This window comes from Grampus griseus (genome assembly GCF_964374135.1).
Source record: "Grampus griseus genome assembly, chromosome: 5".
Taxonomy (NCBI): domain Eukaryota; kingdom Metazoa; phylum Chordata; class Mammalia; order Artiodactyla; family Delphinidae; genus Grampus; species Grampus griseus.
This window is the reverse complement of record NC_138998.1, coordinates 24,709,055-24,724,056: the sequence shown is the minus strand read 5'-3', so window position 1 is coordinate 24,724,056 and position 15,002 is coordinate 24,709,055. Positions and strand designations below refer to the sequence as shown.

The 15,002-nt window shown below is 34.5% G+C and overlaps 1 protein-coding gene across 1 annotated transcript in view; it reads right to left on the bottom strand.

Moving 5' to 3' along the window:
* The window catches only part of ATR (ATR checkpoint kinase), a 102,658-nt gene that overhangs the window by 68,235 nt on the left and 19,421 nt on the right, over positions 1 to 15,002 (bottom strand). Inside the window, exons 11-19 of the mRNA XM_082655559.1 lie at positions 14,529 to 14,719; positions 14,272 to 14,372; positions 13,445 to 13,616; positions 12,652 to 12,822; positions 10,862 to 11,056; positions 9,103 to 9,288; positions 4,236 to 4,328; positions 2,603 to 2,733; positions 1,051 to 1,194 (exon numbers count right to left, since the gene is read on the bottom strand). Of these exons, the coding sequence (XP_082511685.1) occupies positions 1,051 to 1,194; positions 2,603 to 2,733; positions 4,236 to 4,328; positions 9,103 to 9,288; positions 10,862 to 11,056; positions 12,652 to 12,822; positions 13,445 to 13,616; positions 14,272 to 14,372; positions 14,529 to 14,719 (1,384 nt within the window). The remainder of the gene's footprint in view (positions 1 to 1,050; positions 1,195 to 2,602; positions 2,734 to 4,235; positions 4,329 to 9,102; positions 9,289 to 10,861; positions 11,057 to 12,651; positions 12,823 to 13,444; positions 13,617 to 14,271; positions 14,373 to 14,528; positions 14,720 to 15,002) is intronic.

Below are 15,002 nucleotides of genomic sequence, written 5' to 3'. Positions count from 1 at the left end.
ATCCAAAAGGTATTTAAAAAGTGATCTAGATCAGTGATTATATTGTTCCATTATGTACAAAATACCAAAAATAAGAGTATTTTAATTGGAAAAAACTCCATTAACCTTTTCTTCTGTATTTTCTCCCTGATTGAACAGTTACAGAAAATGATTAATGGAACTGCAACAGAATAAGGATAAGTAGGTAAATAAATAGTACTTAAATCCTAATTTTTCAGAAGTAACTATGACATACAACAGTATGTGTAAAAATGGACAAAAAAACTTTCAGTGTATAGAAAGACATTCCAGGCTAAAAAGCAGCCTGAGTGAAAAATAAAAATGGGAAGGAGTAATGTATATTCTTGCATTAGCAGTCTGGATTGGCTACAGTCTAATATCTGCTTTGAAAAATCTTGGGAAATGATTTTAAGAAATAAGATGTGGCCAGATTTTAGAAAACCTTGAATATCAAAATAAACAATTTGGAATTTATCAGCTAGGAAATGGAGAAACACAGAGTGTCTCTGCACGCTGAAATGATACAGATAAAGAGATGTTTTAAAATATGAACAATATGAAGAAACATAATAAAAGCTTAAAGGAAGGGAGGCTGGTTAATGCAATGAAGTAATAAGGGTTTCAACTAAGGTAAGCTGTAGAAAAAAAGTTATTAGCTCTCCTAATCTTTCTCATGCATTCAATTGTCTGCCTTTTAACTGTGAGAAGAAAGGTAATATTAGTCTCACCCCTTTCAAAATTGACGAAAAATAATTTTCAGTTATTGATGTACTAACTACTAAGCTTAAAATATAATAATAATAAAAGCCATGTCACAACTGAAAGAGCATCAGTTTGGTATGTACTGACTTAAAGCATGTCAATTACTTCTGTTTATTAACGGACTCTAAATTAAAAAGAATGCGAACAGTTCCACACTACCAACAGTAACCTTAATACCCTGAGACACAAAAATGCAGTAATAGAAAGCTGTTATCTTTATTAATTTCATTTAGACATAAAAATGCAGTAATAGAAAGCTGTTATCTTTATTAATTTCATTTACAATACCTGTTTTCAATTATGAGGTAGTGAAATATAGCTGCAGTTTCTTTAGGCTGGATGTGTATGAGAGGTAACAAAGCTACTATTACATGACTGAGAAGGGAGCCTAGATAAGCATGATCCAGGCAACGAACAAAGCAGTCCCAAGCCCTATGTGAAAAAACAAAAGTTAAAAGTCACATCATTTTTATTCTTTGCAAAGCTCCATCAGTTAATTATTAGATGAACAAACAATGATACATACAAGCAAAAAGATTACAAGGCAGCTATAAAAATGGAATAAAGATCAGTACTGTATACTCAAATAGAATGATCTCTATAATACACTAAGTCAAAAAAAGCAAGGTGAAAAACAATGCTTATAATATGCTACCTTTTGGTGCAGGGTTAACATGAAAAAAAAAGTATCTGTGAGTAAGTGTGCATTTGCTTATACTTTTAGAAAGGGGGAGATTATACAAAAATTAATAAAAATAGACACATCTATTTTTAGCAATTCAGGAATGAAGGCTAGATTCTCTGAGTGTAACTTGTTACACAAATTTGAATTTGGGACAAAGTAAATGCTTTATATGATTTTTAAATTAAATAAAATAGAAGGAAAAAGCAACCTCTAAAAATTTTAAGCAAACTTAAACTGAACCTAATAATACCAAGTAGATGGCACAGCTATATAGGAAAGAATTCTTTCACATGACTTTAAAACATATTATTTTTTTTAATTCTTTCTAATATTCTTTTCCATTATGGTTTATCACAGGATTTTGAATATAGTAAAATATATTATTCTGACTGTACATCTCCAATAAAATATAGTCAAGAACAAAAAGAAACTTTCAGAAGCTTAAACTGCATTCAGTAGTTTTATTGTTAGCAGTATTACTGAAATTAAATTAAATTAGCAATCAGCTAAATCCTACACGCCAAAATCTCAGTGGCCTAAAAGAAATGTGGAGAGGAGACTTAAGGGACGAATCTGTTGTAAGAGTTACTTAGGGGGTCAAACAACCAAATGTGTGACATGTGCATCTTATGTGGATTCTAATTCAAGCAAACCAACATCTTTGGGAAAAAACATCTTTGAGACAATTGGGGAAAGCTGAATTTTAGATAATATTAAGGAATTCCTATTAGTTCTGCTAAGTATAATAATTTATGATGGTTATATATTTTTTAAAATGTCCTTATCCTCTAGATACATCTGAGGTATATTTAGAAGTACAATGATATGATACTGGGTTTTCTTTAAAACATTCCAAGTAACAATAAAAAAGGTAGAGGTGGAAAGATTAAATAAGATTAACAATATTGATAACTACTGAGGCTGGGAAACGGGTATATAGGGGTTCATTATATTATTCTATTTCCCAATGTATTAAAATACTTCACAGAAAAATGTTTTTAAAGAAGGAAACACATTCCCTTTTCAAAACAAATAGCCTTTCTATCTTAACTATTTCTTATTTCTGGTTTGAACCCAAATTCCCTCAAAGAGATTAAGAAATCAAGTTAGTATTGGGAAATGCAAAAAATCTAATGAACTCAGGCAGTCATTTACCTGCAACACAATTCAGGAAAATCATCCTTGAATCGAAGGCCAGTTCTCAGTGTGGTCATCATCTTCACCCTCACAGAACTGACATGTTTGGGTCCCATTAATTTCATCAAAGACATCAAACTGTTCAAGGCCTATAAAATAAGCAGGGCTTCAAAATAAAGCCATAAAGAAGCTGGCAGGAGCAGATGAGCCCTAAGGACAAGTGCTTCCCACACTAATCTCAGAGTACCTATTCTCTGGCAACACAAGGTCTAATAAATGTTGGCAGTTTATTCTGTCCAAGTGCTTATGTAAGAGTTATAAATTGGAAAAACACGAGTTGAGTTCTTTTTTTTTCCCCCTCTTTGAAGGTGATTTGTTATTTTGGTTCTGGTGGTCCCCTTAAGCAGTAATTTTCAAATTTATTAAGAATCTAATACCTATTGTTTAATCTTCTTCATATCCATCCCAAACTGCTATGCAGCACATGCATTTTTGTCCTAATGGTACTAAATTCAACATGCTCTAATTTAGTAATAAAACAAATAGGTAACTAATGACATACTCAGAAAATAATACACACATTTGTATTGGTGTGGAATACAGAATCAGACTTGTATGAATAGCTCCAGATTCTAATGAAGGGGTAAAGAAACTCTCCAGTCAACCTTAACTATGTGCCAAAATATGCAAACTCTTTATGGTTTAAAACAAACTCTAGTATTCTTAGATTTGAGGTTATTCTCTCACTTGGGATAACAGTAAGAAAGATTTCACATAGATAGAAGTTATTTGGGGGATTAAGTTTACCAGTTGACATCAAAAGGACAAGTATTGGTTGCTGAAATTTTTAGAGGTTAATTAATTAAGAGAAGGGGAGTACAGACTGAAATAAAAGCTTCCATTCATGGGTTTTCATTATAATTTTACTGACTGAAGAGTGGAGACAAATAAAAAGGGAAATTTAATCAATACCTAAAATTCTATCCCAATCTACAGACAAACATTTCCAGGGGTGACCAATTGTGATAGCAATCATAAGGAAATTTCACTGTGCCAAATGCATTTAAACATACACTGACAAATACTGAAGTTACTTTACTTTCTGTAACTTAACATTTTTGGTATTCAAAAGCACCACGGGCCATGACTCACATGAGACCAATTTGGGCCAATGCATTCAATAATGCAACTTCTGTTTGAGCTATCAGGGACTGCTGGTCTCTTTTCTTCCCACTGAGCTAGATGTTGTGACGACGTGAGCCTGAAGCCGTTAGGGCCATCACCTAGCACTTAAGTTAGAGCCAATCCAAAGGAATTTGAGCTAACTGATTAATTCTGAGAACACCGTGTCCAAAATCAAGCTATGCCCGAAGCTATATTATCCTCACACTTTTAGTTACAGAGCCAACAAATTCCTTTAAGCCAGTTTGGGTGAGTTTTCTGTCCCTTATAAACAAAAGAACAGTAAATGATATAATTTTTCTGTTTAGATTCCCCGAAAGCTTATGTGAGTTGTTCAGGAACACAGAATATCATGCGTTTGATTATTTTTCATCTTTAAATGTTTGCAGCTAGAAGGAGAAGTCATGTCTCCTGCATATTCTATATGAATTCTGTTCTGGCACTTTGCAACTCAACTATCACCACCTACCATTTTCTTATCTTCAATGCCAACACTGGAGCTCAGTAACTGCATGTTAAAAAAGGCCAAGATGCCCAACAACTTGGGTTGCAAATAATCAGCCTAAGGGAAAAACAAAACCCACATAAAAAAGGTACTACATAAGTTTTATACAGATCAAATTTCATAAATCAACAATTTATTTATATTATTTCTATTTTATCTAACTACATTAGAATATTGGAAATAAACAGTTGGTAAATTAAATTTTTCCCAAAGCATATATTTTCACATGTAATACTTTAAAAATTAGTGAAACTGATTTACAATCAAAATATGATTAAACAGTACTGTACAGTGAGAAAATCATAAGCTTTTGAATTACAGTTGAGCTACGGTGGGATTTTCAGGATCTGACTCATGTCAGCATCCAGAGTGGAGAGGATATTTATCTTAAGGAGAAGAAGAATAGAGAAAGACAAGTGAATGTCCTTATCTAGAGCATTTAGAGCTAAGGTAGAAAAAAAAAAGTACTTGATTACGGAACAGGTACCCTGCCAGAATGAAGGTCTGACATAGAGGTCAATATCCACTGATGTAATAGTAATAAAGGGGTACAAGCCTTGGGCATCAACCATTACAGGTTAGGTATCACTGTCCATGGCACTTTGGGTCTCCTGAAGTGGACAGGGTTAATTCTTTCTTGAAAAAGGGTCCTAGAGGAGTGGGTATGGGCTTTAACTCAGCCAAACCTGGGTTTGAATCCCAGTTTTGACACTTCCTAGTATTTGATACTGGATAAGTTACTTAGCTCCTCTGGGTCTGTAAGATGGGACAATGAAAGCACCAACTGCATAGAGTTTGTTGTAGAGATTAAATAAGATATCGCGTGTTAAGTCCTTAGAATATAGTAAAGTGTTAAATAAACTTAAGTTAGTATTATTAAAAACTGGGAATGTGAGTACTCTGCAAAGAAGAATTTTCCCCTCTTTAAAAATCTTTATGTATAGGCAAGAAAAGGGACCAAAAAAAAAAGGGGGGGTGCTGGGGAGAAGTAGCAATTAGAATATTTTCCAACTCCAGGAGAAAGTTGCATTGTTTGGCATTGAGGCACCTAATTTAATTATCTCTAGGTTACACACACTGCCAGGCTGGGGTCGGGGGGCAGTAAGAAGGGTGTGCACTACCTCACAGTAGAGAGGAAATTAGGTGTCCAACACGTTCTCCAGGTTAGATGTTGGGATAAACTTTTTTTCTCTTCCAAAGCACAGAGAATCATCAGTTTTACCAAAGCCTAAAATTACATTTAATTTACGAACTTCTGATTTGGATTAAGACTCAGCTTAGGTTTAATAAGCCATAATTCACTAATCGCATGGTTCCAGCCCATTCTTAAATGAAAAGCAGATATAGATGATACTCACATAGTCTGTGTCAACATTCTAATTTTAAAGCTCTTATATTTAGACAAATAGTTCGTTCATCTGCCACTCACCAAATATTTATTATGTATGCCTAGAATACTGTGCCAGGTGTACGAGATAAGCTCTCCCTACTTGCTTACATGGGACACTGATATGAGAAGAAGACATTAAACAAGTACGTACATAAGGTTGTGATAAGTGCTATAAAGAAATAAATGTGATCACATGAGAGAGAACTGGGATGAGGTGATCAGGAACTTAGATAGGGTGATCAGGAAACTCTGAGATCTAAAGAATGAAAAAGATCCAGGATAATATTCCAAGTAAAGAAACTACGTATTGCAAAGGCTGTAAAGCAGGAAAAAAACTTGACATGTTTAAGAAACACAAACAAAACAATGCTGAAATACAGGGAGAAAGGAAGATAAAAGTTGCACAATATGGGGCCTCCCTGGTGGCGCAGTGGTTGAGAGTCCGCCTGCCGATGCAGGGGACGCGGGTTCGTGCCTGGGTCCAGGAAGATCCCACATGCCGCGGAGCGGCTGGGCCCGTGAGCCATGGCCGCTGAGCCCGTGCATCCAGAGCCTGTGCTCCGCAATGGGAGAGGCCACAACAGTGAGAGGCCTGCGTACCGCAAAAAAAAAAAAAAAAGTTGCACAATATGATGGTGGAAAGATATACAGACCACGTACAGCCTTATGAGAGCAATGAAAACAATAGAAGGAATTTAGGCAGGAGATAATGTGAGTATAAGTTGTAAGAAGAGTACTTCAAATGCTGTGTAAATAACTGATTAAAGATGCAGGAAAGGAAGAGCAATAGGAGAGAACTGTTAGGAGGTTTTTACAGTATTCCTAGAGAAAGATGACAGTCACTTGTATAAGGGTGGTGGCGGCAGAGATGGAAAGATATATTTTGGGGCTAGACTTGGAAGGCCTTGTTGATACTCAATTTTAAAGGATATAAGAAATGAAGGGCTCATGAATACCTTCCAGGTTTTGAAGCAACTGAGCTTCTAGGTAGACACTGGTACCATCTCCTGAGAAGGGAAGACTGTGAGAGAAACAGGTTAAAGGGAAAATAAAGATTTTTTAACGGACATGTAATGTTCGGAATTGAGATGTTTAAAAGACGGACATATAGAGATTACAAAGAGAAAGCTGGACAGTCTCTATCTGTCATCTTCCCTCATCCTCAGATCCATTCTCTGCTCTTTCCTGCCTTGCTATGTGCCTAGGAGGCTAACCAGATTTCATCACTCAAGATATCTTTCCCTCTGTCTTCCCACTAAATTCAGTCAACAGGAGGCACCAACAAGGGAACAAAGGGCAGGAGGAGAGCATGTGGTATTTATACTTCCTGTTCTCTCTGCATTGTGAGGTGGCCCTGGCAGTGGTTATATACAATGAGAGCCCTTCCCCCGCACCATGATTCTAGCTCTCAACCAGGCTCTGGTAATGCCATTTCTTCCTGCCCAGGACTAAGGGGAGCATATGTTTTCTGCCGTTTCTAGTCCCTGGGCTCCTTAACATTCCATGCTGGTTCTCTTAACCTTGCCCATATCAATGAAAATAGTCCCTTCATTAAATTCTTTTCAGTGAAACATTTTTGTGTATTCCATCCGTTTCCTGCCAGGACCTAACTTGCATAAGCCCAAAAGTCCAAAGCTCAAGAGAGGCCTGGACTAGAATTTCCACTATGAAATCATCAAAACGTAAATCATATTACAGGACCAGATGAATTCAGATTCTTTCTCATTTAAAGAGAGAATATTTATAGAGAAAAAGACCCAATTACACAGTACTGAATCAATCTAACATTTAGAGGATAAAGTAGATAAAGTAAAGATTAAGAATGAGTGGACAGGGCTTCTCTGGTGGCGCAGTGATTGAGAGTCCGCCTGCCGGTGCAGGGGACACAGGTTCATGCCCCGGTTCGGGAGGATCCCACATGCCGCGGAGCGGCTGGGCCCGTGAGCCATGGCCGCTGAGCCTGTGCATCCGGAGCCTGTGCTCTGCAATGGGAGAGGCCACAACAGTGAGAGGCCCGTGTACCGTTAAAAAAAAAAAAAAAAAAAAAAGAGTGGACAAAAAAAAAAAAAAAAGAATGAGTGGACAATCAACAGATGAATGGATAAAGATGTGGTACATATATACAATGGAATCCAACTCAGCCATAAAAAAGAATGAAATAATACCATTTGTAGCAACATGGATGAACCAAGGGATTATCATACTATGTGAATACTATGTGAAATAAGTCAGAAAGAGAAAGACAAATACCATATGCTATCACTTACATGTGGAATCTAAAATACGACACAAATGAACTTTATCGACCAAACAGAAACAGACTCACAGACATAGAGAACAGACCTGTGGTTGCCAAGGGGGAGGGGGTGGGGGAGGGATAGATTGAGAGTTTGGGATTAGCAGATATAAACTATTATATATAGAATGGATAAACAACAAGGTCCTACTGTATAGCACAGGGAACTATATTCAGTATTCTGTAATAAACCATAATGGAAAGGACTATGAAAAAGAATATATGTATGTTAACTGAATCACTTTGCTATACAGCAGAAATTAACACATTGTAAATCAACTATACTTCAATAAAATAAATTTAAAAAAAAAGAATGAGTAGACAGTGAAGCAAAAAGAAAATCAAGAAAATGCAGTGTCACAGATGCCACATAAGAAAGGATGGTCAGTTGTACTGAATGCTACTGGAAGCCGAATAAGATAGGAAAAGAGAAGTGACCATTAGATGAGATAGCAGGAAGACTGCTTTTGACCTTAAGATGAGAATTTCAGTAGAATATTTAGAACAGAGTCAGGCTAGAATAAGCTAAAGAATGAATGGGAAATGAGAAAGCAGAGATAGAAACCTCTCAAGATATTTTGCTGATAGTCAAAATATCAGCAAAATATCAGCAAAATCTGAGTCTCTTGAAAGAATGAAAGCAATCAAAAGAAAAAATAGTAAGCCTCAGGATTTATGTTTTTTCAGGTGAAGAAATAAAATAGTAAGATGATTTCAGATACGAATTTAAGACAAGGAAAGAAAAAGGAATAACATATTTTCTAACTTATCTTAAATCTAACAATGGATTTAAATATAGTTAGAAGTGATAAAGTTAGCATGTCATGCCACGGAAGGGGTAGCGTGGGGAGCTACAAACGCACTCTAATCTACAGTGAAAAAGTGGTGAAGAAAAATGAACATTTTTACCCAATGAAAAAATAAAATCTAAGATCATATGAAAATGCATATTTTTCAATGCTAATATGTATGCTGTGACCATGTAATTTAAATCATCAGCCTTTTCAAAATAAAAATCCCAATTGAAAATTTAAATAAATCTCTAACATTTGGAAAATATATAAAACACCTGTTTCTCCAATTTCATAATTAAGCCACAAAAAGGAGAAAAACCAAGCAAAAAACCCATACAACATATTCCTTACCATTAGTTCGGGTGACGTGATATCTCTTGGGCCCTGATATGGATCATCACTAGATGCAAATGAGGCAAGTATTGACAAACCATTGAAAACCTGTTGATAGTGTTCTCCAATACGTAGCAATAATTCATTATGCAGTCCTTGGAAATCTTGTCTCAACAGGCTCCCGAGTTCAATTTCTGTTTCATTCTAACCCAAAGACACATTTCAGAAATTTAAGAAACAAGTTTTTTTTTTCTCCATACTAGTATCTTGGAAATAAGTATACTGATTTTAATACACTATTAGTTAATCAGGAGCTCTAGATCAGGTGACAAGAATTACTAATGATATAAAAAAGTCGTTGGAAAAGGATTCTGACCTTGATTTCTCCTGGTAGGTCTGCCATGGGCTACAGGTAATGAAAATAAGTGATCAGACTTTATTTCGAAATAAAATTTTAAAAACGGAGTCTAGTTTTCTATAAAGGTTCAAAATGTCATTCACTCATTATTCATGGAAATGTAACCCTGACAGAAAAATCAGTGGCTCAGAGCACAGTCTTTCTGGTCAGACTGCTGATATCTAAATTCCAGCTTTGTCATTTATTAGTTGTGCTGTGACTTAGACAAGTAACCTAATCTGACCTTTCTCTGCCTTAGTTTTCTCATCTATCAAATGGAAAAATAGTACTTTTATCTCACTGGGTAACTGTGAGGAGTTATCCAAGTGAAATGATCCATAAAAATTGTTTAGTAAAATTTCTGGCATGTAGTAAGAAGCACTGAAATGTTATTATCATTCCACCTTTACAATAAAGATTTTCTTTCTCAAAATGAATAAATACACTCAATATTCAAAAAGTCTCATGTGGAAAGAGATCCATAGCTGGCATATCATGAAATATGTGAAATAAATTAACATCAGAGAAAAAGAGTAGAGTTACATATGCATATCTGATAGGTTCTCTTGTTCCCATACAGCCTCTTATTGCTCAGATACTGTTGCTACTATAACACCAAAAAAAGAAACACAAGCTATAATTTTAAATTTGAAAACTAGCAAGAAACTGGGCCAAACTGTAATCAGAGCACTAAGTAACTAAACTCAGGGCTGACACTGTACTACAGTTGAAGGATACTGCCTCTTCCAATAGATGTAATCACTTGCATATCATTAGTCATTTTACAGCTCCAATCAATTAATAAATTCTAAAATGAAATTAGCTGGGACTTCCCTGGTGGTCCAGTGGGAAGGACTCCATGCTCTCAATGCAGGGGTCCCAGGTTTGATCCCTGGTCGGGGAACTAGATCCGACATGCATGCCACAACTAAGAGTCCGTGTGCTGTAAATAAGAAGCCCACATGCCACAACTAAGAAGTCTGCATGCTGCAACTAGGAAGTCTGCATGCCACAGTGAAGATCCCGCATGCCCCAACTAAGACCCGGCACAGCCAAAATAAAAATAAATAAATAAACAAAATTTAAAAAAAAAAATGAAATTAGCTGAGAATCTGATCCATGAATGGATGACTACCTATCATATACCACTATGGTAAAACAATCAAAGAATATAACAAAAGAATAATTCTATTTAATACTCTCCTTGGCCCAGGGCAAAGCTTATTTACGTACCATTTGAACTTATATTACACTAGGATAGACTATAAACTACAGATAGACTATAAACTACTCACTCTATTTCCTATAAGAATGTCACAACAGCTTTCCTATAATGCTAATTTAAACAAAAGAGTAAAATATAAACAAATATTCAATTACCTTTAGATAATGAAGGGCACGTTCTAATTCATCCTTGGAACAGGAACAGACCAAATGGGAAAAAATATACTTGAAATTATTTATTAAAATCTCCCTACGATTGACATTTAATTGTTTTCCTAAAGTTCGAATGAGAGCAGAAGCTGCAGGGCTTGCTTTGGCAGCAAGGTCAGGTAGCAGAACTTGTAATGTTCTCTGAAAAAGAAACACTACAATTACTAAAAAGTACATTTGTCCAGGTGATAAAATATTCATATAAGCTATGTTCAAAAATAATTTAAAATGCCACACAAATTTGGAGTCCACATACAACATATCTGAATTCAGATATACCATTTATTCATTCAACACGTATTTAACGAGCATCTATTACGATTCAGGCACTTCAGATACAGCAGTGAAAAAATAGACAAGGTCCCTGATGGCACAGAGTTTACACTGCAGAAGGGGAGAGACAGACAATAAATAAGCTAATGTACAAGTAGCAAAGAAAATAATTTCTCATGAGTATGTGTTAAAATGTACTCATGCTCTTAAGGCAGTGGTTCCAAGCCTGATTTACTATTTGAGCTAACTATAGTATTTAGACAATAAGCAAGAGTAGCCATAAATACAATATTTTAAATTTTTTAAATTAAAAAGTTGATGCTGCAATATTAAAGAAAACCTTTTTAACACACCCACCATTCCAACATGGCAACAAATCTACTTTGATTTTGGTCTGTTTCCTTTAAGATCTCGTTCATAAAATAATACACAAAATTCCAAACATAAAATGGTTGATCTTTCATTTATTATGTATCTAATGAACAACTACTACATGTCAGCCACTATCCTAGGCACCGAAGATGTGACAGCAAATAACACTCAGGCCCTGCCCTCAGAGACACTTAAACCTTATTTCTGTTATGCCTTTCAACTTAATATTAATCCTGTAAGACTGTTATGACATTATAAGGTAGTTTCTCTAAAGTATTTATAATTATTATGTTAAGGTACATAATATTCTAGGACCTAAATATTAGACACCTAGTTTCTTCTCTGGGTTTTGTCTATTTGCTACTTGGAAAATGTTGCAATAAACATCTGTGCTTTGGGGCTCCCAGATGGAACTACTGAGGGAAAAAGTAAAAATATCTTTGTGGTCCTTAGTGTATAGTATCATATTTCCTTCTAGGATTTGTCTAATTTACATGTAATTTAACTTTGTTAAAATATGATAATACTGTAGAGAAAAATTCTGCATGGATCACTATTATAATATTAACTAAGAAAAATAAACTTTGCCTTCAGGAAAACATAAGAAGATAATCTACACCATCCATCTTTCAAACCTCAGCCCCACTAATGACTTTTCAAAGGCTTCCCAAACTACTCCATACTACAAACTCTATCATCTGAATTCACAGGTCATCTATAGCACTAGTTTGTACTATATTACTCCAACTCCTTAGGGGTAGGTAAGATCATATTAGACTTTCCATTACCAGTGAAACCAATCATAGCACTAAAGACATAAGGGCTCAGTAATTAATTAATTAGCATTAATTAAATAGTATGAACCTTTCAAGATAGCTAACTCTATAGAGCAATGACTCAAATCAACACGTATTTCACTTTTATAACATAAGTAATATTATCATATCAAAGTCAAAGGAAAACATGCAAATTTGAAAATCTATGGTCTACATTGTACTTGCCAGATTTTCTTTAAAAAAAATCTAGAATGGAATAAACACAAAATATTAAATTGAAAACCTCAATTAAGTCAACTATACTTTGCAACTTACAGTAAGGAAACGATTAAGATCAGGAAAGTCAAAAACATTGGCAATTTCAGACAAGGTATTTAAAGCCATTTCTCTCTGGTGAGCCACATCTTGTTTCCGCATCTCAGCATTCTGGCATGGAGTACTAGGAAGCACTGTCATCTGACTGGAGTGGAGGGATTCTACCAAAAACTAAAGCAAAATGATTTACTAGTTTTCACACAAGGAAGAACATTTAACTAATATGTTTTAAGGTAACATAAAGGACAGTATTGGACAGTGTTCTAAACATATTACCTAAATTAGTTCATTTAATTTTTGTAACAACCTTAATGAGGTAGATTGTACATATACTCCCTTTTACAGATGAAGTAACCAAGCTTAGTTAAGAAACTTGAATATCTTGCTAAGGATTACACCACTAACACAGTGCAAAGCCTGTATTTTAACATATCCTTACTTTTCAGCCTTGAATCAACCTTTTTTTTTTTAAAACAAAGTGTCTTATCCATAATATCAAGGCATAAAAAAGCTTATCACTAAAAGAAAGGCTAATACAGAAAGGCTTCTCTTAACAGATTAACAATAGAGAGTAATAATTATTATAAGATTTTTCCCTTCTCCCATTTATAAACAATATCTTCAGACCAAGATACGAAAATATAAAATTGATGAGATTTAGATTCTTTTAAATAAATCATTTTTAAAAATACCTCTTTTTTAAAGCAAGAAAAGTAAAACATATATGTGTTCTTTTTTTAACTTTTGCAAAGTAATTCTATTTCCTATAGTCAAGGCCAATGCTGACTCTCACCTGACAGATGGGTTTCTTATACTGGTTGAAAAAGTTTTGCAGTTTAACACTTTTAGCTGCAACCAGAGCTCTAATTTCTGTGTATGCTGCTCCAGAGACAGATGCTGACTTGGATAATAAACAATGCAATAAGTGCAAGAGTGCAAAAGGTACCAAATCCCCTTTTGCTGCCCTAAAATTATTAAAAAAAAAAAAAAGTTACCATCAATGTTTTGAAAATAAATGGAAATCCACAAATAAATGCATACTGATATCACACTTCTTCCTATAACATTACATCTCTCCTAACACCATTTCTTGTTTTTTTTAATACTTGAAAATCTTTTATTAGTCACCTCTTAAGCTTCTCTGCAACAAAAATGTACACAAATTAGAATTTTAACTGTTTTATGTTCTTGATTCTTTTTTTTTTAACATCTTTATTGGGGTATAATTGCTTTACAATGGTGTGTTAGTTTCTGCTATATAACAAAGTGAATCAGTTATACATATACATATGTTCCCATATCTCTTCCCTGTTGCATCTCCCTCCCTCTCACCCTCCTTATCCCACCTCTCCAGGCGGTCACAAAGCACTGAGCTGATATCCCTGTGCTATGCAGCTGCTTCCCACTAGCTATCTACCTTACGTTTGTTAGTGTATATATGTCCATGCCTCTCTCTCGCTTTGTCACAGCTCACCCTTCCCCCTCCCCATATCCTCAAGTCCGTTCTCCAGTAGGTCTGTGTCTTTATTCCTGTTCCTATCACCATTTCTAACAGCAGGCAAACAATAAAGGAAAATGGCCAAAATAAATAAGGAAGTATACAAAAGCTGCCAAACATACCTTCCAATATCCCCTGTTGTAAGAATCAAGGTATCCTTCAACTCATTATTTCTTGAGATCTGAGCATGTGTATATGCTTCCTTCATTCTTAAGACAAAAAGCTAGACCAATAAAATTAACTAGTTAAATTTTTAAAGTCAGGTTTATGAAAACACAAAAAAATAAAATTTAAATAAAATAAAATTTTAATAAAATAAAATAAACAAAATAAAAATAAAGTAAAATAAAATTTTAAATTTACAATAAAAATCATCAACCTCTTTTATAAATCCATCTTCAGCATCCAAGGATTCCAATATATGCTTGATATTTCCACTAAAAGCCACTCTAACATCCTTGTCTGGATCTTCCATTAAATTTAATAAAGTTCCAAGAACCATTTTTACATCTGTTTCATCTTCTCTAAAATCAAGGTGCTTACAAAGATGATACAGATTATCTATGAAAGCTAAAGGGCAAAAGCATAAAATACTTAATTTAACACAGTAAACAGAAAAGTTTTACTATAAAAATACTGTCAATAAATAACATACTACAAAGAATGCTAAGTTGTCTAATAAAGTCAATATTTAGTGTTTAAATTTGTAAAGCACACAGAATTGTGGAGGATTAAAACAAATAAATACTGAATACTTATAAAATTGAATACTTATAAATTTAAATTTACTTTTACTTAATAAAAGTTATACATAATTTAAATCTAAAATAAATTCTAGAATTTTTTAAAGTTT